The following is a 24,991-nucleotide window of genomic DNA, read 5'->3' on the forward strand; positions in this document are numbered from 1 at the left end:
ACAGAGAAGGCTTCCTTCATGCTGTTTTTCAGAGCGTTCTTTTACAGAGGAGGGGGCTTGGGAAGAAACCTGATAACCCAGTCACCCAAAGAGTCAACCAACAGTGCATAAGAAGAAAGGACCAAGCGGGATTGACAAAGAGTCACTGCTGGAAACTGTTTGTCACTTGTTTTAACTTTGTGGGTCAGGAGGCCTCCAATTGCTCTAGCGTATGGTCAGAAAAGGGCATCTCTGTATTTCAGTACACACACACACACACACACACACACACACACACACCATATTGATAGGGTTGGTAGATGGACCTTCCTGGGTCATCTGTCTCCTGGGTGGACTTCTTTCAAATCTCACCCTCAAAAACAGTATAAGAGACTATTTTCTTATTTGCATAGACTCCAATGAACACGTGCAAATGGTCAGTGACCACATTTTCCATTGTGGGAAAAGGCAGAGACTCTTAAAAGCCTATTGGCAAATCGCTTTCTCTCTGCATTATCATGAGCAGCTTAGCATACGTCTTATCATCAAACCAGGAAAATAGTGGGCTGTGTTGCCTGCCATCATCTGTATGGACAGACAATGGGAATGAAATGTTCAGAGACTATGCCTATCCTGGTCGGGGTAAAGTTATGTCGCAGGGCCAATAAGGTCATTAGCAGAGGGAACAAAGTCACTGGATAAAGCCCAGCACAAATTTGACAGCAACTGTCCATACAAATCTTCACCCTAACTGTTCCTCCACCCCAACAGGGACACAGGAAGGTGTAAACTCTTATTTCAAGTACTAGGAGCACAATGGTGTTGTTTCGACAATGCCCTCTTTGGAGGCAAGTTTAGAGCCCATTGCAAAAGTTGTACATCCACTGTGTTTCCTTCCCAGTACCAGTTTTGATAGCTGCATGGTTGTAGAAACCAAGGCAGCCTAAATATGTATGTTAGACTCACATCCACAACTGTTGGAGTGACTTCAACCCTACACGTTCTGATAACACTAACAGAACCTTTTATCTTCCAGTCCTGAAACACACATTCCACAATGGAACACAATATATGTCCAAGCAGTTTACAATTCCAACCTTCAGCCTTCAACGAAGCTACAATGTATCTGGATTGGGGACCTAATGTAGTGTCCTCCAGATGATGGTGGATGCTAATCAATCAGCCCCAGCCAACATGACCACTGATCAGGGATGATGGGAGTTGTAGTCAAACAATATCCAGAGAATACCATGTTGACCACCTCAGATTTAAACAAAGCCATTAGGGCAACCACTGCTCCAGAGGTCTTCTCTAACCAGCTGTCTAGCATCTGCAAGGCTGGTAGCTTCAAATTAAATCCAGAACATCTCTCAGAAAACAGCTTCTTATAAAACCAAGCTTAACATCCTCTGAGGGGTTTGCAAGATCTACGGTAAAACTCAAGTCTCCTTCCACATCTTCATGAAGAGTTCCCCACGTTACACCAAGGCCCTCTCTCCATACAAAAGGTATTGCCTTCTGTCTACTATGACCTTCACTTAGTCATTGATCCTCCTACCATTCGAATTTAGTGTAGCTTCCTTAAAAATATGATTTATATGCACCATGTATTCTGGCCTGACAATGCTGAAAGGGGAGGAACATGGCTACTGATACCATGCATCACTTTCCACTGGTACTATGAGAGAGAGAGAGATCAGTAATTGCTGCTGATTTATTGTTAGGTCATAACAGTGAATTTCAAAATCCTGAAGGATGGGGAAGGCAGCCGAGCTGGTCACAGAGAGGTCCTCTAGGAGCCACACTTAAAAAACAACAACAACACACACACACACAAAACAAGTTACGTGGCAAAAAGTATGGTATATGTGAACCTAGTCTGTTTTTTCCAATGTGTGTACAACTCTCCCTGCACCCCAAGCAATTAAGACTCTCTTCAACAGCTGTTTATGTCATTTACAGGTCTTTGGGTTCTCATATATCAGAGTTAATAAAAAAAGGACTAAACGGTGCTAAAGTGCTATTCACCTGTTAGCAGGCCGGGCCATTTGTTTCACTTCATAGTACTAAGTGCTCTGTGAAGGGGGTCTCCCCACCCCAGCAAAGGTAGGGAAATGAGGAACCTTGCCAGGGAAAGCTCTATAACTCTTATCAGCATGGGAGCTGAAATACTTAATGCTGTGATGAACACAGCCAGCACCTCCATCCATGTTCCACGCTTCCCAGTGACCTTTCATTCTGGGAAACAACAATTGCACTTTGGTGTAGGGTAAGCAAGTCCAGCCAATGATTAAGGACCAATCTGTGCCATATAACGGTCTGATGCTTCTAGCAATGTGAACAACACAAGGTACTAGGGAGGCTCATGTCTAGGTCATGGGGTAGAGCCAAGAAAATGGAATAATAATAATCAAGTTTCTAGATCCCCCTTGAAATACTTCTCTTGGTGACCAGGGTCCAAGAATGATGAAACGAGAATCTAAAACTTCTGCCAAGCATTGTTAATGCAGGCAACGTCTTTGCATTTCAGCATTAATTACACATACATTTCTCCCCCACCTATTTTTCCTATTAACAAGAGCTCTTTGAACTTTTTCTCTAGCAATTTTCCTGCAACAAAAACTTTCACCTGCTCATTTTGCCTCTGACGGCTGGTGCAACTTTGCAAAAGAGGCTGACTTCAAGTAATGATTCAGCAGAATCTTGCAAGGCATTCATCAACTATGAGGAGATAACCAAAGGTCCTTTCATACATTAAAGTATATTTTTAAAGCCGTGAAGTGTAAATGCATCAAAAGCATGCGCTTGGAAATATCATCTTACAGGTACCCTGATAGAGGAGCTATGATTGCCCATGTTGCAGGTAGACTTAAACATTGGGTTGCCTCTGTATGACGTGATGCCACAGGAGTGTGAAATGGCAAGGGGGTTTCTGCAGTGGAATTTCCTGAACCCAAAGTCAGGCTGCAACACTCAAGCTGATCTTTGATTCCTGTGTTCAGAACCGCAAACCTTTACCAAAGAAATCTTGGTTGAAAGACGAGATAATTGCTAAGACCCTTTGAACAAATAAATACTGACCACAGTTTAGCAGACAGCTAGAAAAATGTCTCCTAAATGGTAGAGGAATTTTCCATTCATAATAGGGCTCAAGACAAAGTATCTGGAATTTTAAGCCCCCCCCCCCCCACACCTTAAGAGAAAAAGGCATTTTTCTTTCAGCTGCAAAGAATGATTTCTATTCAACACTGTAAACTATGTTCCTGCTCATCTCCCATTTATTTATAGAACTCATGCAAGAGTTTGCCTCCAAAGTGCTTCAAATAACCCCAGAGCTTCATCTGTTGTAGAAGCACAAGAGAATCCAAAATTGCAAAGTTGTTTCTTTAACAGCCTAATTTTGATTTATTAGGAATATGTTTCTTGGGCTCTGCTTGCTGTGCAAGACAATGACAGACCACACTGACGCTTTGTCTGGGACTTGCAGCACTTCAACACAGAATATCAGGATCCAACACTCAAAATAGATATGCATGTCTTCTTGCTGCTGCATAAATTTGCTTGATGTGTACTGCTGAGCAATAGTACCTATTTTCCCCACATCTAGTAGTCCCATCAGTCACAGCTGCTTCAAAAGGAAAATACTCCATTTTGTATTTGCATTCGGAGACTGCAGGCATGCAAAAACACACTCTACGTAGGGCCATTCTGAAAGCAAAGAGTGTTTGTATACGGCTTCAACACAAGAGGGGGAGAAGGGGGAATCCCTAACTTTACAACAAGCGACACCCACCAAAATCAGCTTTATTACATTTTGCAATAAGCATTTAAGCATATCAACAATCCATTCCATTGCCTGTAGGCTTTTCTCTTCTTTTTAAAGTCAAAACAAAGTTGCAAAGTGTCAGAGCAAGTGCTATAAAAAAGAAATCTTCTGATATTTTATTACAAATACATCTCTGCAAGAATTTGAAGTAGCATTTCCAATTAATTACATCCCCCCCCCCACAGCAAAATTGTTAAACCCAACATGAGTGCCAACCCAACAATTCCCCTTCCCCCAGCCACAGCACTTGTTTGGAATTTGAAAAAAATCAACATTGGTTAAAGTTCCCTAACTTAAGAGCTGCCTGTCAAAATGTGTATTGCCGTGAGCTATGGACCTACAACTTCTTCCTGTTGCCACCATCAGTCCAGCCCAGAACTTCCTTCCCTGGTGATTTTTATTTGTACACTCCATTTTCCCATTCTTTTATTCTCAAATCCCTAATTAGTCTTCTGGCTGCACCTAATTCTCAGTTCCTAGGTTTTCCCATTCCCCCACTGGTTACATTAATGTTCAGTTGCCCCCCCCCCCAATAAAAACTGTCCGGTTTAGCAAATGGTTGGAACAAGGGAGGCGGGGAGAATAAGGGCGCTGCTATCTTGAGACAATTCTCTGGAAGCTGCATAAACCAGCTGTGGCCTACTTGCTTTGTGTATCCTGCAGTTACAACTACACACAAGTCCCACAAAACTGCTGAGCCACAGAGGAAAGGAACACAAAACCATTTCACTTACTTGACACGGCTGCCAGTTCTGTTGGGCTTTTCGAGTCATGTTTAAAAGCTTTGTAAGCATCAATTCAATTTTTAATAATCAGGAGACACCACACCACTCAAGGCTAGTGTGATGGCCTGGGAATCGGATTCCGAGGCTGAGCCTGAGGAATCCCAGCCTGCACAGGAGTCCCTGCCTCCAGGACCAGCTGAGCCGGGGCTGGGGCTTGAACCTGAAGGGCCCTCACCTGTGCCAGATCCTCAGGAGCAGACACCAGCTGAATCTGCTCTGGCTCCGGAGGTGATCGAGGACCCATTGCCTGCAGGTGCTCCACTCTCAGCCCCGTCAGGGGAAGGTGAGGTTGCCTCTGGGTCCAGTAACCCTCCATCCTCTCCTGAGCTGCAGATGCTCAGGGCAGAGAGGCAGACGGAACTACGTTTTCACAGGAGGAGTGTTTGCCTCCAGGCCAGGAGAGGCAAGTCACCTGTGGACCGGGGCCGCCCTATGCCTCAGGGCAGATAAAAGCCAGCCAGCCCAGTTCCAGGTTGCGGGAGCAACATTGTTGGTAACCTGTTCCTGCCTGCACCCTGTCCTGCTCTTCTGCCAGAGTTCCTGACCTCACCCGACTCCCTGCCTTGGACCCCGCTTCCGCCTTGACGGACAGCCTCCATACCACACCCTCGACCTCAGACTGGACTCGGCCCACGATGCACGGTAACCCCCCGGGACCAGCACAGCTAGCTTGCATTTCTGCCACAGCATTGGCTACAAACGAAGTGGACAGGGCATGGTTGAAAGCGGTGTGGAGGTACCAACACCAGGGTTCGGAAGCAGAGGAGGAGGGCAGGCCTGGACTCCTTTATCAGCGGAGATACTGTCAGGTCCACAGAGGAACGATACCCTTCACCATTAGAAGGGCACACATAACCTTAACCTGTTGGGATCGCAGTCAATCCGGTGGACTCAAGTAACCACCCCTGTAAACCATCTGGGAAAAGTTCACAGCTGTTATGGAGCAACCGATGATGACGGATGCACTGGGATCTTGACATGCGAGGCTGGTTCCCCATGGATCTGCAGATCAGACTCGGGCCTCCTAGGGTACCGTGTTCCAGACTCCTTACCAGACATGTCAGATACACTTAAGAAAGGTGCATTATTTTTTAAATCACTCTTTCCCTTGTAAGGCAATATGCCTGCAAAAGCAGATGAGTATTTCTAGCTGAATGAGGGAATGCATAAATGCAAAGATGCACACACATTTCCCAACTGATTCAGGAGTGGAATATACAATTGAACCAAATATATGCTTTTTTGGGGGGGGGTAGAAGAGGGGGAGACAATCTTCCACTTCTCCTTCCCCTCCACTAGCACATGATCAGCACAACTGCTGACAATCACTCAAGCTTTCTACTGCAGCCTATGATGTTTAATAAAATATTTTGGTCAATTCAGATTTTAAAACTCTTCACTTTCCTTGCAGTGGGCAACATTAGGCATCGAGAGATATACCGACAAAGCAACAGAAGGCTTCCAAAAAAACAAGGATGCTTGCAGGATTCCCCTGTCTTGTGAGCCGCTCCCTGCAACCAAGAAGAATTGACAATGTGGCTCATCGGTCTCTATGCACGGCAGACAAGAGCACAAGAGGCTAAAAATGGCTCATCATAATTTATTTTATGTTAAAATGTACAGCTTGTCTTTGCTTTATTTAAGTGACTGGCTAAAAAGGTAACATAAATAGTGTCACTGGGTCTAGTTTTATACATGAATCAAGCCACTTTTTGGCCCTTACAGTCACTCTGTACAGGTACAAAGGCTACAAAAAAAGGAAGCCATATAAACAGACACAAATACCTTCTGGTGTTGTTTTTTTTTATACATGCGCTCTTGAAGCTTCATTTGTTCTATTCACACGCTACTGCTCTATTTACTTTTCTTAAAAAATAACTCCAATATTTTATAAAGATAGAAAAATCTACAGATGGAATGAAAATGTAAAGTTAGAGGCATTTCCATAAAATAGCAACTTTACACCAAATTCACTTTTTTTTTTAATCCTGCCAAGTATCTGGACATATATGAAAATGTTTCAAAAACTTGATAAACACTGATATGCTTTAATCAATAAGGTTTGTATTAAAAAAACAAAACAGTAAGCTGCCTTTTCCCCCTACTCCAGAGGGGATCTGCCACCAGAACAAAAACAGGGCTCACTTTTACATCAAATATTTACCAATCAAGGATGCAACCCATCAAGGCACTCTCTTCTGTGCCAGACCCATAGAAATTAACCATATTTGTGCAAGAGCACAGCTGACACGCGAGAATTTCCCGGTGGGTTGCACTTAAAATGTTTGACTCAATACTGGAATAACTTTCACAGCTTTTTTAAAACAAGATTTAAAAAATATAATTAACAAAAATATAATTTTTTAAACCCCTTAAACCGGGGTAACCTAATCAAGGAGGGGAGGGGAATCACAAATTAAGAAATGGCTTACTGTTAAGCACAACACTTGTACAGTACTACGAAACGCACTGTCACTAACAAAGACATTAGCGGCATGCGAAAGTGTCACCTTGAGGAACAAAATAGTCCATGAATGCAATGCAAAAAGGCATTTACATGGTGGAGGAGATGGGGAGGGGAAGGACAGAACAGGAGGAAAGCTCACAGTCCAGCACGACATCAGATATACTCCAAAACTATGATCCACGTTTCAAATGGGAGCAGGCACATAAAACATGGCTGTGAACCATCAGCTTGTTTCGCGTGTTTGCAGTACAATGACGAAGTTCTTCATCATCACAGAACTTCAGTTACGCAAAAAAAAAAAAAGAAGAGCAAACAAAGCAAAATTACAAAACAAAACAAAAACGAGAACACATTTATATAAGGCCTTTCGCTGCATACAGTTTTTTTTTTTATGGTGCCTACAAATGTTTTTGCATTCACACCAATTGCTGGTTTTGAAATCGTATTCTCCAAAAGGACATCTTTTTGTGCCGGTCAAATCCTAGCATGCCAGTTTGGTACACCAACCGTCTCCCCTCCCCGCTCCCCCCAGATCCTACCTACGCATGTAAGAGCTATTCAGAGACTGTTTAGACATGCCGCTGTTCATGTAACCATGATGTGCTGGCGGGGTATACATCATGTTGCTGTGGGGGTTAGTCTGCATTGACTGCTGGGCATATGGCTGGCTTCCCATCATTCCCATTTGCATCTGCATTGGGTACTGGGCTGTTTGATTCATATAACCGTGGTTTGCATGATAGGCTCCATTCATCATCGGCTGGGACATACTAAACCCATTCATAGCGTTAAGGGGGTTCATGTTCATGTTTACGGAACTGACATTGTAAGCCGGAGCTGGCATCAAGTTCACACTCATGTTCATGCCACGCTGCATGGTTAAGGTGCGTGCAGGCCCTTGCATGGTCACTGTCTGCGAGGATCGCCCATAAATCTGCGGCTGGTGAGCTGCTGCCGCTGCAGCCGACGGCAAAGCGGCCGACTTAGTCCTAACCGAAACATGGCCCTTGCCAGGCATCTGCGTTTGCAGTCTTTGGGCATGGGACAGGCCAATATTGGACGTGGCCATGTTGCGCTGCAAGAGGGGTGGCGGCAAATTCATGGGAGGCGGAGTGAGGTTAGGGGGCGGAGTCATCGTGGTCTGGACCTGGCCTCCCCCTGGAACTGGATGAGGAGACTGAGAAAGCTGAACGAGTCCTGTGCTACTGAGAGAAGTAGACAAAGAGGCACTATTTGCATAGGAAGTGACAGCAGCTGAGTGGCTGTAAGGCAACGAATGGTCCATAAGTGTGTTGGTTAACTGTTGCAACTTGGCAAGGCTGAAGGTGGCCGACGGTTGTGGGTAATGCCCTGCTGCAAACTCACTCTGACCCATTCTTTCATACAAGCCAAGGTTGGCATTGCCAGTCTCTGCAATTTCATTTAACTGCATAGGTGGGCTGAAGTTAGCAGCCATGCTGCACTGCGGAAGCTGCTGGTTGCTGCTCGGGGGCCTTTCGACAACGCAGCCTTGAGGCGACTTCACATTGCAAGGAGGGGGAGAGTTGATGTTGGCATTCTGCATCATGCTACAGCTTCCATTCACGTTAGACATCTGTTGGGTCACCGCACAACTACTCTGAGTCATGTTGCTAGACGTGAGGTTGCTGTATGAACAGCTGTTTTGCGAGTTGTTGTTCCCACAGATGCTGTTGCCCATTGTAGAGTCATAGCTGCTTGGGTTTTCATAGTTTTCGGTTGTGCTCTCAATGCTACCCAGGTCACTAAATCCACTATCGACGACTTGCTGCGAATGGTCGGAAACAGAAGGAACGTCCATCATGGGACTGGTTTCCATGTTCTGCAAAGAGGGCACAGAGATCGCACTTTGATCGGGGCTGATTTGAGCATAACTGGTTTCTAATGGAGGCACATTTGGGCTATTAACAGAACGAACTGACTGGCTGGGATGGGACTGAACGGATGAGACAGGGCTACTGTGATCAGACTGCTGGCAGTCATCCAGTGTGGTCATCTGTGGGCTTTGGTCAGTATTGGCGTAAGTCTGCAGGCTTCGACATGCCTCTTGAGTCTCTACACAATCCTGGAATGCATCTTCCTGTTCTGTTGTTTCCTGCGTTAGAGACTTCACTGCCTCCACGGTCTCAGAGTCTATCTCCATAGTTTCAGCATTTGTGTCCTTGAATGCAGAATTCAGTTCATTACGGTCAGTTTGGTTTTTATTTTCTGTATTTTCATTACCTGACTCAGGCACAGGCTCTGGAATAGCAGGAAGCTCTTTGTGCTCGCTGTCACATTCGGCTGCAAGGTCAACGCCACAGTCCATTAAGTCTTCCTGGTTTGATTTACCACTCTCTTCACTTGGGTCTAAAAAAGGCTCTTGATTCCCAAGCACATCTTTGAGAGCTTCTGCTGGTACTTCCTCCTGAGTTTCCACTTCCGTTGGACCCATGTGACTCTCATCCTCATCATCAGCATCATGATCCTCATTGCGAGATTGTTCCTCCTCCTCCTCTTCTTCCTCCTCCTCCTCTTGCTCTTCTAAATGCTCAGGCTCATCTTTATCCATTTCCGTTTCCTCTTGCAGGTCTTTATCTTGATTATCCACACTTTCCATTTCTTCTACTATGTTGTTTTCTTCTACTTCTGCTAAATCGTTTTCTGCTTGTTCTGTCTTGGGTAGCTCCAGATACTCAGATACCGCATCTCTCGCTTCGTCCTCTTGTGGAAGAATGGTTTCAGTGTTCTTAGCCTCCTCCGTAACAGCAGACGCCTGGCATGCGTTGTTTTCAGCTATCTCTTTCAATTCCTCTCCCAAGGCCTGATAGTCAGGCTCCATAGGAGTCTCAGGTGGAGTGTACAAATTAAGTTTAAAACCTGGTTTTCTCTCTTTGTTTTGTCTCCATTTGGATGGACATTGCTTCACGCCTTTAGGCCATCCTTGTTTACACAGCACAGGTTCAGGATTGTCTTTATCATCATCTTCCAGGACGGCTACATCCTCTTCTGCATTAGCTGCGGAATAAGGAGAAATGGGAACGGGGGGGGGGGGGGGGGAGAGAAGAGAATAAGTTTATCACATTATTCTTAACTGCTTTACAAAACCCTAGTCAAAGAAAATATATACTACTAACCATCTTATTTCTAGCTATCTCTGACAGCAACATGTTTGCACGCCACCCACTTTTGGTTATTATTTAAACAGAAAAGAGGGGCACGAATATTACTATTAGGTTAAAAAAAAAGGTAAACCTTTACCTTTATTACTATTAACTAAACATGGAAATACATGTTGCTTTTATTGATGCATGCACACACAGGGATAGCTATGGAACATTTATCTCATTCTAGACTCTTGCACTACAGTCAGTTGATGTAAGCGCATGTTGCTGGTGAAGGGAATATAATTCATTTGCTACTTGTACAAATGCACATTTTATCCACCTCCATCCAATTTTGTTTTTGTTGGTTTTAGAAATTTTACACTGAAACAGATGACATTTAAAAAAAGGGAAGCTACAATGGAAGAGAGGTTCAGATTACAAAAACAGAAGAGGTATTTTTTAATGTAGGCTTAGTGGTCTCATTTATGCAGAGTCACATTTGTTATCCTGTATAGTGATCAAATCCAGCCAAATAATTTTATATTGCGAGGAAGATCACAGGAAGATTGCTTTGTAGTGTTTCTTACAGATGTAATAAACTAGGACTATTTTATTTGGCAAGTGTCTGTTTTTCATCACTGAATGCATATTCTTAAGACATTCAAAACACAAGTATCATTTATACTAGTGATTGGTCAGATGTATTTCTGACCTACATATCTGGCCAACCAACTCTTTTGAAGCTTATGAAGTACATGTCTGCCCTAATCCTAGTCAAGTTTGAATATCCCTAAACTGCAAGGATAATGAACACGCTCCTTGACATTTGTCTTAAGAAAGCGTAGTCAGAAATGAAAACGTGAGAAGCAGACCTGAATTGCCATCTTCAAATATACTGAAAAACTGCTGTAAAACATCTCTAAGCAGGTAGCTCAATGTATGTATGTATGCATGTCATGCCAGCTCAGCAGAGGAGGAAGAGCGCAAATCTGAGTGTGGCACTGGTGGCCAGCTCCTTCTCCTCCTTCTGCAAGGGGGAAGGAGGGGGGAAGCAGCATCCTGCTGGTGGCAGCACCAGGAGGAGGCAGAGGAGGAGCCACTGGCCATTGAAGCCGCCTGGCCACCACATTCGGATCCTCCCCAGCTCCTCCTGACGTCAGGACATTGTGTCATGCACGGCACTGTCCCCCCAATCACCCTCACAAGCTGACACCTCTTTGTGACATAGAGTCACATTCTACGTTTGAGCACAGAATTCATGTTGGAAAATGGAAGATAAAGAAACATCATCATTGGATGAATTCCTTGTTTATAAGCCTGTACCATCCATTGAATGTAATTTATATAAATAAGTTAACTGTTTCTTGAAAGATTTCTACCTCCTGACACATATTTTGTTTCACCAAGTTTGTTCTGTAAAATGAAATCTTTTTTTCTCTGCTTTCCCTACTAAGTCTCTCTTAAGTACCAGTTTAACCAAAAACTGTGAAGTAGTTACCTTATTGGCCCGAATATAAGCTGCACCTTTAAAATTAGGTAGCTTGGGGGGGGCTTGGAAGTGGCGGGCGGGCGGGGCGCCGTTGCCCCGCGCTGCTTCACTTGGCCAGCAGCGTAATGTCGCGAATATAAGCCGCACTTTAACTTTTCACGATCGGAATTTGGGGGGAAAGTGCGGCTTATATTCAGGCCAATACGGTAGTTAAGGGGGGTTTGCCACACTCAGCTGAAGTGCTTTCTAATGCCAGCAAATTGTAAGAAGCATGCAATATAGAACAAACTTCAGCCTCTTCTTATCAGATCCAACATTCAGAGGACAAACTAAACTAGGCATTAAACTGTACAACACCTCAGTTTAACCCTTTCACTTTATGCTAGCAGTAGACATATTTGCATGCACTTTACAAACACAAGGAAGGAGAATGGATCATTTTGCAAAAATTCACAAAGCTGTCTGGTTTTAGGGGAAAAAACAAGTGTTTGTTTCTTAGAAACATCTTTTTTTTAAAGATACATCTAAATCACTTGACATTTTAGCATCCAAAGCTAAGCAATGCTATTCAGCTGAAGTTGAACTATAAGCTTTGAACAAGAACCCTTCAACAAATTTGAGTGCAGAAACCTAGGGCTATAGAAGTAAATACTGGCACATCCATCACCAAGTCATGGAACCCAAAGGTTTCTTCATGTGTGACATTTTTCTTTTTTAAATACAATTTCCCTATGGGAAAAATAATGAACAGCGCTGCATTATCAAGTGAGGTGTGGAAGTTTGTTTTGCCATGAGTACAGAGATCAGGCATCAGAGCATGGGATGCCTGCTCGTCATACACGGCTTTGCTTGTTTCTATGCATAGTTTATCTCAATGGAGAAAAACATCCAATATGTTGTAGCCCTGGTAAGTTGGAGCAGCCTTCTCTGACTTGGCACCCTCCAGTTGTTCTGGGTGGAAGCTCCCATTGGCCCCAGCCAGCTGTAAACTTAAGCTGCTGGAAGGTATCAGGCATTTGTGCTTATACTGTACAGTGAACAAAACTTTGCCACATTGTAAAAATGTTCTTTATTTTGATTACCTAAACACTGCAATTGAGAGGCAGCACCCCAACATTCGGTACTGCTGTTCAACATGTATTTCTTGAGCCGTTTCCCAATGCCTGGTAAGCAGTTCCTGCTAGCATATATATTCTTTATATAACAATGTCTTATTGTTTCCCATCTGGAGTATTTAATCGAGCTAATTTGGAGCATAATGCAATTCTTTTACTAGTAATTACATTGACTTCTCTAAATATTCTGTCTCAAAACATATGTGCTGCTGGAAAAGTCCACAACATATGCATGTAAGAAAAGAATCTTTGGGAACTTGTTCTTGTTATATGTTGTTTTTTTGAGGATTAGTATTCCATCTATGTATTGTCAATAGCATTCTGCCTCATATATGCTAAAATAGACTTCAAGAAAAAGGACAGCTCTCAAATCGTAGCTGAAGGCAGAGAGGATAAGCCTGTGGCTTGAAGTAGTAGTAATGTGTAGCTATGGGTAGCCTCTCCCCACAAACTACAGACCGCGTGCTGAAATGGGCTCCTAAAAGGAGAGGCTCATATCCATGATGATCTGCTGGGAACTGAAAAGCTTAATCTATGGCAAGATGATGCTACCTGATTCACCAATCAAGGCATTCACATGTGCAGAGAGAGACAAGCATGTAGAATAAAAGTGAGCCTCTGAATGTTGCTGGACTCCAACTCCCATCAGCCCCAGCCAGTATGGCCTGTAGTCAGGGACGATGGGAGTCCAGTAGACCTGAAGGGACACAGGTTCCTCACTCCAGTTGTAGAAGCACATGAGGTCCTCCCTGGTGGGACTACAGGAGCTACTGCAAAGGTCTGGAGTGGAATAGGGGCCCAGGGAACACACTCTATTACACAACCATTGAACTTAGCAATATCCTAGGGACATCTATGCATTCAGAGATCTCTGTGCCTGCATTGCAACCTGCATGATATTTGGCTGCCTGTACTTGGGGAAGGAGCAGCTTCTCTAGGTGACTCCGACTGCCTATGACTACAAGGAACTGGGAAGACACTCTACTGGCTAGGAAACTGCAGTACCAGAGGGTCAAGTCATCTGAGCACACTCCAGAGACCCTAGAATCAAGAGGAAGACTGCCAGTTACCGACTTGTGGGGGCCCTCTACAGGAAGTCCTTCAGAACGGCTGCATCACATTCCTCCGACTCAACGTAGCCCTTTGTTGATGTTTATGGCCCATTCAATTCTATGTGAGCCAATTTGCATGCTTGCTGCATCCAGATTACCTAGTCCCTTTAACCTGATTCAGAGCAAGCTGCTGGCATGTGGCTGCTTCTCTCTGTGCTAGCTTTGTAGCTTCTGCTCCCCTGCACATTGGTCTCCCCTGCCAACTAACAGCTCTGGGGAAAGTAAGGGAACGGGCCAAAGGAAGGCCAAAAAGAAAGCAGAAGAAATCAGCCCACTCCACTGTTGTGTTGAAGAGAGCATTGGAGCAAAAGCACAAGAGACAAGCCCTCCTGGTGAATACTGGGATAACTGGAAGATGATATAAATTATGGTCGGCCAGCCCTACCCAGTGGGGGAGAGAATATTCCAAACTCTCATCCACTGAAGAAAAACTGTTTTATTCTACAGTGGCAGGACCAAGCATTCTTCAATTTGAAAGAAATTTCAAAGGCGTTGGTTACAGAATATGAAAAGGAACCTTACAGATTAAAATGGCTAAATTGCAGTTTAAGGAAAGGGGAGAAAGAAAATTTAAGAGGCTATCCAGCATTTCAATAAAAGCAAGACACAGGACCAAGTGTCACTTGTCAAAAGAGCTTCACAGTTTAAATAAGAAGCTGCAAAGTATATGCTAACAAATGGTACCAAAGCTATCACAAGTCTGATTCCTTTGAACTGATGTGAAAACAGCCTGTGAAAGACAATTGAAGACTCAATCCTATGCATGTTTATTCAGAAGCAAGTCCCACTGAATTCATTGGGGTTTGCTTCCAGTTCTATGTATACAGAACTGCAGACAAAATCTATTTTGCACTCACCTCTGCATGGAGTATCATTTTGGTAACAGTGATTGTCTTTCTCCTGCTCCTCCTCTTCCAGCTCATTTTCTTCCTTCTCCTCGGACTGACACTGGAACGCTTCCAGAATCCCAGGTTTAGATTCATCGTCTTCCCCATCTATCTCACAAGTGGGCTCCAGCTGTGTCATGGGCTGCTCTTCTTCCAAGTTATCAAAGGGCTCATCCAAAACTTCTGTGGTTTCAGAAATTGTCTCCGTTGTAACACTGCTATTAATCTTTCTGCGTTTACGACCCCTTTTCTTTTTCAAGATGAAAGGTCTCTAAAAATAATGTTAAAAATGTGAAAGTTGGGCAAAGAACCAACATCCTTTCTGCTAAACCAAACAAGTTTTGTGATGTATACTCACGGCAGTCCAGCCTACATGACAGTTCAAATGTCACTGGCTCTGTTCCAGCCAACTCTTCTACATACATTTCTCTTTACATTTAAATCTCAATCTCTGTTATTCACTCAAAAACAGCTCTAATGTGCTGTGAAATGCTAACATCTCCACCAAACACTTTACTGAATAAGAACACCAATACCAGTATATACCACAGTGAAGAACAATGTGGACTAAGGCAACACCACCTGCTGGTGCCAAAACAATACCAGTTGCCTCAATGCATATTTCTAATCTATTTAACTCTAGCTGCACATACAATTTAGATTACACAGAAATGTAACCTGAATATTCACAGTGAAGTTTCTCTAAATACTGTAAATATTGAAAGCCAACTAAAGGTATGCTAAAGACAGTTATTTTGCTATTTCGAAGTTTACAGTTTAGTGGATATTGAATTAATTTAGGATTATAAACTGTTACTGTGTGAGAGCAAGAGGCCAAAGGGTAGTTATCTTTGTGTTAATGCCCAATGCAAAAGGTGTGACTATGCATGAAGTTTTAGCTAGCAAGAAAAAGAGGGAACATGGCCAAGACTAGAAGATACTTCTTCAGACAGGGCTAATTTAGGACTGGGGTGAGACACATAAGACACATCCTAATGCTAATACCTAACCTCCTATTTTTGTGTTCCTGAATTCTACTATGCCATAGAATAGCATACTGAAGCTTCAAAAAAAACCAAATATATGGTATTTGAATGGCAATAATTACAATTAACACTACAGGCAACCAGCAGAGGGCAATATTTTTATACAGCTCTTGATTTTATTGGTAAAAGTCTAAATGGAATGACAATTATTAAGACAACATACAGGAAAGGCATTTAAGACAGAAAGGGAAATGTAAATGCTTCCACCCCCAAAATCAGATCTGAAAGACCTCAGGTGGAGTTCAATGTTGCACTATTATGATTGCTTAATTAGTGCAAGCATGTCCGCTTGTCAGATGGAACAATCTCCTCTCCTGCAATCTCCTCGTAAATGGATTTAGGGGGTGCTCAGGCTGCATGCAGGAGGGAAGCCCCATCGTGCTAGAAGGGCTCCTTTAATTGGCCCCTCTAGTAGAGAAAGGAATTTAGGGCTGATTTGGAGAAATTAATCAGCTCGGCTTCTGTGAAATGGGTATTCAGAATCAGATCACAGAATAAAAATGTTGGATCAAAAGAATGGTCAGACTATATTTCTGTTTTGTTCTCAACTCAAGCTGTTGGGTGTGCTTTGTCTTCTGTGAAATAGATTATTGCAAAGAGATTTAGTTACTTATTTAAAACATATGCGTCCCTATGAAGTCCATGCTGTGCAAAGTCCTGTTAAGAGTCTTTGGACTATCATTGTAACCGTGGAGTCTACCCCAATTTAAAAAACAACTGACCTTTCTCTTCACAGCAAGCATCTGAGGCTTTGCCAGCCTTGGAGGAGAATTCTGACGATGCCCATCCACACCCTCCTCTTCTTCCTCCTCCTCTTCTTCCTCCTCCTCCTCCTCTTCCTCCCCACTGCTTTCTTTTGGTAGATCAGTGGACTGCCCTCGCTCTGCTAATACTGTTATATTCTCTGGAGGTCGCAGATACTTGTTTTTAGATTGCACTTTTGCAGGCAATTGCCTATTAGCTCTAGTGGAGAACAGCTCTTGCTCTTCCTTTTCCCAGCAGCTTGCTTGTTCCATCAGTCGCTCAGCCTGAGGGGCAGAGAGGTTAAAATAATGGGTCACCAAAACAGTGCTTAGCTGTTATTCTTTTAGTTCAGCTTTTTAAAAAAAGTTACAATAAGTCAACCCTGATTAGTGCTGAAAGCTACCCAAGCAACAGCATCTAGGCCAATTCATCCTAGTGGTTTTTCTAAAACAGGATAATAAATCCCAAAAGACTGCGTTTCATGGGATATTTAGCACTATTAATGAAGCAACAAATTGATTTTAGTTCTTCTAGCACTACATTACAAGCCCTCTGACATGGATCACTTTGAACAACTTCATAAACACAAAATAATTGATTGACACAATAAGCCTTTGAGCACTGTACCCAACTGGCTCCAGTCCATGAATGTAACAACACTTTAGAAGGGGGTAGGGGGCAGAATAAAAACTATTCCATATTGATCTTTCAGGTTTTTCAGGCTTTATACCCACACTCCAAATTCCAAGCTTTACAACTTCTCTCTCAAGCATTTTTTCCAAACAAATAGATAGTACTGGAGTCCACTAGCTTATACTATTTTACTTCTTGAAATGTGCTATTTTTATATCTCAGCACCATTTGTGAAACAAGGAACAGAATATTGTTTAATTTTGATTATTCCCCTTCCTTTGCTGCTCATATCATGTGTCAGAGCCATTCCCCTTCACACCAGATAATATAGTAATGAAAATTCAACACACTTTTTCTCTGTCCTATTGGCTATAATTCTGGGATATACCTTGGCCACTTCATGCCTTGACTACAGCATCCTCCCTCCTTCTGGCTCTTCCTTATCGCATGCCAAACAGCTCACCGTTATACACAACTCTGCTGATAAAATCTTTCGCCACTCTCTTATTATTCAGATTATTAAGACAAGATTCCCATTCTTTCCCACACCCAGCACTAAATCCTCATCCTTCTCTTCCTGGCCCTTACTTTTCTACTCTCTTAAAACAAAACTACCCTGCCAATTCTTTGTCCTGCTCCTTCTTGCCTAGAACTCTTTCTTAGAAGATTCACAATGCTAATTCTACATGGTATCGTTCCTCTATCACTCTTTACTCAAGACCCATCTCAAAACTCCCTCCCTCCATGAGGTTTTTGGCTTAACCCTTAAGGCCTCCTCCCCAATTGAAATAAAGCCTCATAATGTGCAATGACATTTACTCGTATTCATCTCCACAGGTTCATTTCCACTGTCTCTGCCTCACTTCCTCACCGTTGTCTAAATTTAGATCTTAAGCTCCTTGGAGTAAAAACTTGTCATTTCCTTATGCTACTATGTAGCACTATCTAGATCAATGGAGCTATATAAATAAACCCAAGAGCATGCTGTGCCATTGCCCAGCTTGCCGTACGAGCAGCTATGACATCTATCACTTAATATGCTACACCAGTTGTCTTGGACATATCCACTTAAATGTTTAGGATGTACATTAGAAGACTTAGTGTGTGTCCCCTATTACCTCTTTTTCAGCTTCTCTCTCTTCTTCTGAAACTGCTGCATTAGGAACCAAAAGAGGAGTCCACCTCAAGCTTTCTGGATCTACTTCATTCATGCGTGGGTTGGTTTTCAGTTTCTCCATGTGGTTTGAAATCAGTTTCTCCCTTCTAATTACTATAAATCTACAATTTAAACACATCAGATATTAAGAAATATAAAAATGTACACAAAGCAGATGGAAGCATATGTTTAGTTGTAACAAGTTTTGATTTGGGAGCTTGCTTATTAATTAAATGCATAGCCACCTTTCCATGAGAGTGTGCTCAAGGCAGCTTATAGAAAAGAAGCCATTTATGCCAGTCTATTACTTCCCTTAATAAAACAGCCTGAAGTCCACAGACAATTATGATAGCCACAGAATCAAGCATCATAGCATAACTATTCTAAGAAGACAGAATAGGTCAAAACAGGTTACAACAGGTTACCTAGTACAAACAAGCATGAGGTTTGGTGAAACACCAATAGTAAAATGAGAAGGTGGGGGGTGGGGGGATGGATGAATTGGCAAGATCAGTTCATTCTTTATATATCCACACTGAAAATCGTGGTGCGGAAGGAAGGAAGGACGGACAGATACTTGTTGAACTTTTTCTTTCTCTAGAAAGCAAATCTCTGCTCGGGAATGAGGGGCATATGTGTGCGTGCTGGGAGGTAGGGAAACAACTCGTGGATGTCCTACTCTGTTCTGGATTGAAAGACTCTGCATACCTCTCCTCTCAAAGGTGGTTTCCAATGAAGAAGGTCTACCTTGTAATACCTGCTCCATGTAAGGAGGCATGTCCAGATTGGTGCCTGACATATATACTGCTGGGAGGTAAAGACTCTTTCCCAGAAGACGGTGGCAAGTGCTACCCTCTCACTACGTGGGATCGTTATAGGGCACAGATTCCAAAGAAAGAACAGGCTGTGGAAATATATTCCTGCAGTCACCTGACTGCACTGACACTTTTTCATTTTTGAAAGCCACAATGGCTCAAAGAAACACTATGCTTATTAACAGGCTTTATCTTACCTATACTGTACTCTCTGTCTATGCAGTTCCAATGAAGGAGCCTCTCTGAATCCAGAAAGCCCTCCACAGGCACAATTGTTACTGTAAACCCTCATCATATGGGCTTCTCATATGCAAAAGGGAGATCAAAAGCTAGCAAAATGTATAAAACGGAAGCAGGCAACATGGTTGGCAAATGCAATTCAGAAGGTAGCTATTCAAGCAATAATAATGTTTACTGACTTTTCTTCTTTTCTGTCTATCATGCTGTGGTGTTGCAGGGTGGTGGCAATGTCATGGGGACACATTCCCGTTGCTCGGCTCATGCCCTTGATGCTGATCTGTTTCTCATGATGGCAATAGAGATATTCCAAGACGACACTTTTCCAATAGGCTAAGTAGGAGACACGACCCAGATCAGAGAGTGGCTTTTCAGGAGATCCTGCTTGTCCCTCTCTTCTAGAAAGTAAGTAACCTAGCAGAAGAGATGGAGGCAAAAATCAGAAATATGTCACCAATGCAATTAGCCACAAGTGTTTAGAACCCATCCTTTAAAAAAATAGTCATTCAAACCAACAGTAAAGTGAGTATTCCACCGCAAACAGCAATATCAAAGACCATTGGAGAATATTTTTCTCAAGTTTCTCATACCAAAGTACAGTGGAACCTGGGTTTTGGAACATAATCCATTCTGCAAGACTGTTTGGCTTCCGAAACATTCGAAAACTGAGGATCAATGGGCTGGCTGCAAAGTCAATGGGGGGGGGGAATGAAAAACGCGCCTTGAAAGCTCTTTGATTTCTGAGGCACATTCAAAAACGTAAGCAATTACTTCCGGGTTTTTGACGTTCGGGTTCCGAATTGTTCAGCTTCTGAGATGCTCGAAAACCGAGGTTCCACTGTACTGACGAGCGAACTCTTCTTGGCTTGCCTCAAAACTCATTTTTTCCTCAAGCTTTTTTAAAAAAGCTTATTTAAGAAATGGATGAAGCTCACTCATACCCCTTCCTCTGCTACTCCCCATACACGTTCTCAAGCAAAACAGAAGAACACAACCTCTTCACTTTGAGAAAAGGAGGAGTAACTGGTCACTGGGACAACTCGCCGAAGATTACGCATTGGTCTATTTCTAAATGAATGCTATTGCTTTCAAGCATGCTCAGAAATATTGTTTCCTGCCAGAGAGCATGGGATTTGGTCAGTGGCAGTAAGCTTCTGAATACCAGCTGATGGAATCTGCAGGAAGGGTGAATTCTCTTGCACTCAGCTCCTGCTTGTAAGTTTCCCACAGGTATCTGGTTGGCCACTGGGAGAACAGGGCTGTGGACTAGATGGGTCATTTGTCTAATCCAGTAGGATCGTCTTAGATTCTCTTCCATCCAAATTGAATTGGGAAAGCAGAGGAAACTACAAATACCACGCTCCCTTCCAAAACATGCCTAGGAAGCCCACATCACCAAGAGGCACTCGTCTCTCTTTTCAGAGCTAAGTTTTTCCTTGGAAAGGAACAGTTGAACTGGTAGAGAAGGCTGGCTAGCAGTAGAGTGGAACCTCACTTCAAGCCAGATTAAAATTCAATGGGACCTGGACCAAGATAAAAACGGGATGAGACTTTCTGAATTGGAGGAATTTGTATTTTGAACTCTCCCAACTGGAAATTAGCATAATCATTACACAAAATAGATACACAGGAGGATGTCCTGAACATTCACATCTGAATTTTTATTTTTGACCAGATGGAAAAATAATTTTAGGGAGGGAATTCAACACACACACAAAAAACCTTTTTGGTTTAATTCAAGCAGGGCGTCAACAGGGAATCCAAGATAATCCTATTGATCTCTCTGTCCTACATGTTCTTTCTAATGAAATGTAACAAGCAACTCAGGGGTGTTAAAATGTATCCATAGCTACAGCTATAAAAAAACTGTTTGTTTACAAAAACATACCTTTACCATCATTTAGTTTCTAAAATCCAAATTTATCAAAACAAGGAAGCAGTAATCACAAGTATTTCTCTGAATGTTAATGTCAATACACCTGTTAAAATCTTCAGAATATGAAGAAGCTTAAGTATAAAAACAGAGCAAAGATAATGACATACACACAACACTAATAGTATTTTTATAATATGAACTCTGCTGTTAGCACTAACACCAGGCAAGTATTTTTTTCTGGGCAACCATGTTGGAGTATCCAATGAAAGAGCTAATAAATAATTACAGCTTCCTAGTATTTTAAAGTCTTCATCATGGTGTAGATTAAATCTCTGTACAATTTAGGCATCAAGGTTCTCTTCCCTGTCAACTTCTAATATTGTCACTTGACTTTTTGAACTAGGAACTCTTTATGTATGTACAACAAACAACAATTCAAGTATATGTGCAGGGTAAAGCTCAGTTTGTGGACCCATATAGACAGACCCCTTCTCCTGACAAACAGATTTTGTTTCTATTTATCAAACAAATCTGATGTTTGAACAAGAAGTGTGACATCTCTCAGAATGCTGGCTTGTTACACTCAACATTTACATAGCACTTCACATGAATTATTGTGCTGTAATTCTTATAAGCCTGTAAAATAAATCAGCATTATTTCCCCCATATGACAGATGTTGGAATGAGGCTGAGACAGTGGGTTGACTAGGGCAACCAAGTGAGACTCAAATCAGAGATTCCCTCCATCACTTTAGCCACCAAGCTACACTAACTTCCAGCAATATGAAAATATCTACTACTGGAGATACAGCATCATACAGACAACTGATGTGTTCTATATATTTATGGGCTCAAGTTCCTGACTTTTAGAGATGCAACAAAAATTCAAAGAGCTAATACTTTCAAGACCTATTATAGTTTTCTAACATGAGCAACAGCTTGCTAACAGGAGCGTTTATTAAAAATGGCACACCGAATGGGAAACTGTTCAAGCTGTTTTCTGGGGAGTCCTGGGGTTCCTTGGAACTTTTGGGGTTCTTCAAAGAAACATTATTTTCAGTAAGAAAGCAGGATATGCCCACTGCTCCCAATCTTCCCTTCTAGTGCACAGCTTCAGGAAAGCTGAGAGAGTTTGAGGGCACACCCAGTTCACATGAGCCAAACAGTGAGGCCCAAGAGGCTTGGCCGGTGCCCAACATTATCTGCATGAACTAAAACATGTCTCATAATCCTCTGCAATGTACAAGGGGTGTGCTGCAGAAAAGTCAATGTAGAAATTGTTCCCTGAAGGTGTAAAGTTTGAACTTTACTGCTTAAAGGATATATAACCTGCTTCAAAATAACTCTGAAATTCTGTAGACTATAAACTGCTACCCAAATTTGCACTCTGGCCTGTAGCATTCTTTTGGACAAAATTCACCACCTTCCTACCTTGGGGCTTAGAGAGTTACTATGGACCTATAAAGGAAGGTAGGAGTAATCTTTCCGAAGCTCACAGTACAACAAAGTACCACAACATTTTGTGACTTTCTGCTCTTACAGAGGAAGGCAGCTTCTTCTCTGGCACTTGCAACTTCACAAATGTCAACCTAAGTACGCGGAAAGCAACAACACATTAACTACAAGGCTCAATTTACTTACAGCATACATTAGTTAATTGGTTGTGTGATTGAAGTTACATCCATTAAGTTAAACTTACCAAAAAGATTCCAAATAATTGATCTAAGTTGCAGGTAAATAAAAAACATTGATCTTGGATGCTCGTGTATTTATCCTGAAGTATCTGAAATAAGTACAACATGTCCCTGTTAAATAGATCACTCCAATGCTGTAATATCCATCTTGTCTAAGCAGTGGATATCCTTAATCCTATAGGATTCCTTGAGAATCTATAGCCTAATTGGAGAATAGCCAAGCCGGCTGTGTTTTAATGAGCACAGTATTATGTCTGCAGCAGACAACTGTTAGATACAATTGCTTGTTACAAGACAAAATGAAGCTGGTGCCTTCTCTTCAAAGGAATATATGGCATTAGACCAAGACTGCCAGGTCTATGTATTTTTAAAGTCTGTAATCAAGCTGTTAGCCAGAGGAACAAACATTTAGCAATCTAGCCCGATCACCTATCTTAATTAGAAAGCTCAATCCAGGTCACCATGGAATTCCTAGTTTTGTCATACTAATCTAGCATATGTAAAGGAATTTCATCAAACCAATAGATCAATTAAGCTCTGTACTATCAAAGCTGACAGACTGGGGTGGAGAAGGGAGCTGTGGGTCTCAATTTCAGCCCTCCGAGATCTCAGACAAAGGCTTCAACCTGTTCTGTCATCCAGAATGCTTCAATAGTGCAAGAATAAGATCTAGGGCTTCCATGCTCACAAAGCATGCAGTGAACTCCATACCCTCCCATATACTGCATTTCATTTCATTCATCATGTGGATTAGTCAATTAGAAAAGAAGCACTATGGCTAGAATGGAACAAAATTGAAGAAAACTCATTAATGCAACTATTGTGGACAGCTCAATTTACTATCATTAACTTTTTAATCTGCGATAAAATCCTTCTGGAATCTACATAAGCAGATAAACAATGCAGACTTTCTGCAAAATACTAACTTAAAAATGGTATATAACATCCAGTTTATTATACTTCAAAACTAGCTAGATATACCCTGCCCTGGCCCATTTCTATTCCCAGGGCTAAAACTATCAAAATATTTGCATACAGCTGTTAAAATGTCCCACATTTCACCAAAAAAAGCCTGTATGGAAAAATCAAGTCTCTGGGGGAAATTGCCATCAGCCCCCATCAGCAGAAGCCCTGGACAAAGACATCTGTTTGCACAATGGATCTTCCACACACGCACCCTCCAAAAAAATGGTTGGGGGGGGGGGAGCTAGGAGAACCCTTCAGAATAACACAGGGATGGGAAAGAGAGGGGGAATCATTCTCTCTGGCAAGCTGCAATGTTTGTGACCATTAGCACCCATTCAATGGGAAAAGCCTTCCTTTATCCAGCATCTGACACATAAACACAACATAACTCTTGATTTCAGTAAGAAACTATTTCCCAGGATCAACCACTAAGACCCTCATTTATGTTTCCTGTCTTGGAGTAGGGGCAAAAGAGTGGTAGAAGCACAGATAGGCATGTAGGGAAAATGGCTGCATATTTTTAACCATAAAACACAAAAAGAGTAGGCCGGTCATTACCTTAAGATTTATAATTGGTAGCAGACAACAGCAATTCCAAAAGCATGGCTTCTTTCTTCTCACGTGACAGTCTAACCAGCATAGATAGAAACCTTTGTTGGTTCTGTAACTGCCGACTATCTGGATGTACCAATTAGCCATGTATCTTTAAGAATGACAATCACAGGCCAGTTGGTTCATCAAGGCAATTGTACACTATTCACAAATATCAGCCACCCATGACTGAAAAGTGATTGGCTGCCCTAATGAACCAACTGGATTCAATGTTGTCTTTAAAAAGCAACAAGTTCTTTAAGACCTACATGACAAGGGGTGCCACTGGATCTAAATGTGTTTTGACAACTGCAAAGTTTTATATAAAAACCGAAAAAGTTCTTTAGAAGGGGTGTATATGAATGTTCAATGTTCATATTGGTGTTTGCAGTACTTTACATGAAATTGAGACGCCTATACACCAAGCATAAGAAAGTATGTCTCCTATTACATTAGGACAATATTTATG

General features: G+C 42.3%; 1 protein-coding gene across 13 annotated transcripts in view; it reads right to left on the reverse strand.

The window, feature by feature from the left end:
• Nucleotides 1-6,176: 6,176 nt before the first annotated feature.
• The window catches only part of KAT6B (lysine acetyltransferase 6B), an 85,172-nt gene continuing 66,357 nt past the window's right edge, over nt 6,177-24,991 (reverse strand). For all 13 annotated transcript variants that reach the window (XM_083440252.1, XM_083440249.1, XM_083440240.1 and 10 more), the window contains 5 exons: nt 19,578-19,809; nt 18,306-18,465; nt 16,533-16,838; nt 14,735-15,035; nt 6,177-10,072 (listed from right to left, as the gene is read on the reverse strand). In XM_083440252.1, coding sequence (XP_083296378.1) covers nt 7,593-10,072; nt 14,735-15,035; nt 16,533-16,838; nt 18,306-18,465; nt 19,578-19,809 — 3,479 coding nt within the window. In that variant the 3' untranslated portion in view covers nt 6,177-7,592. The remainder of the gene's footprint in view (nt 10,073-14,734; nt 15,036-16,532; nt 16,839-18,305; nt 18,466-19,577; nt 19,810-24,991) is intronic.

This window comes from Podarcis tiliguerta, assembly GCF_965153285.1.
Source record: "Podarcis tiliguerta genome assembly, chromosome: 5".
Classification (NCBI taxonomy): Eukaryota; Metazoa; Chordata; class Lepidosauria; order Squamata; family Lacertidae; genus Podarcis; species Podarcis tiliguerta.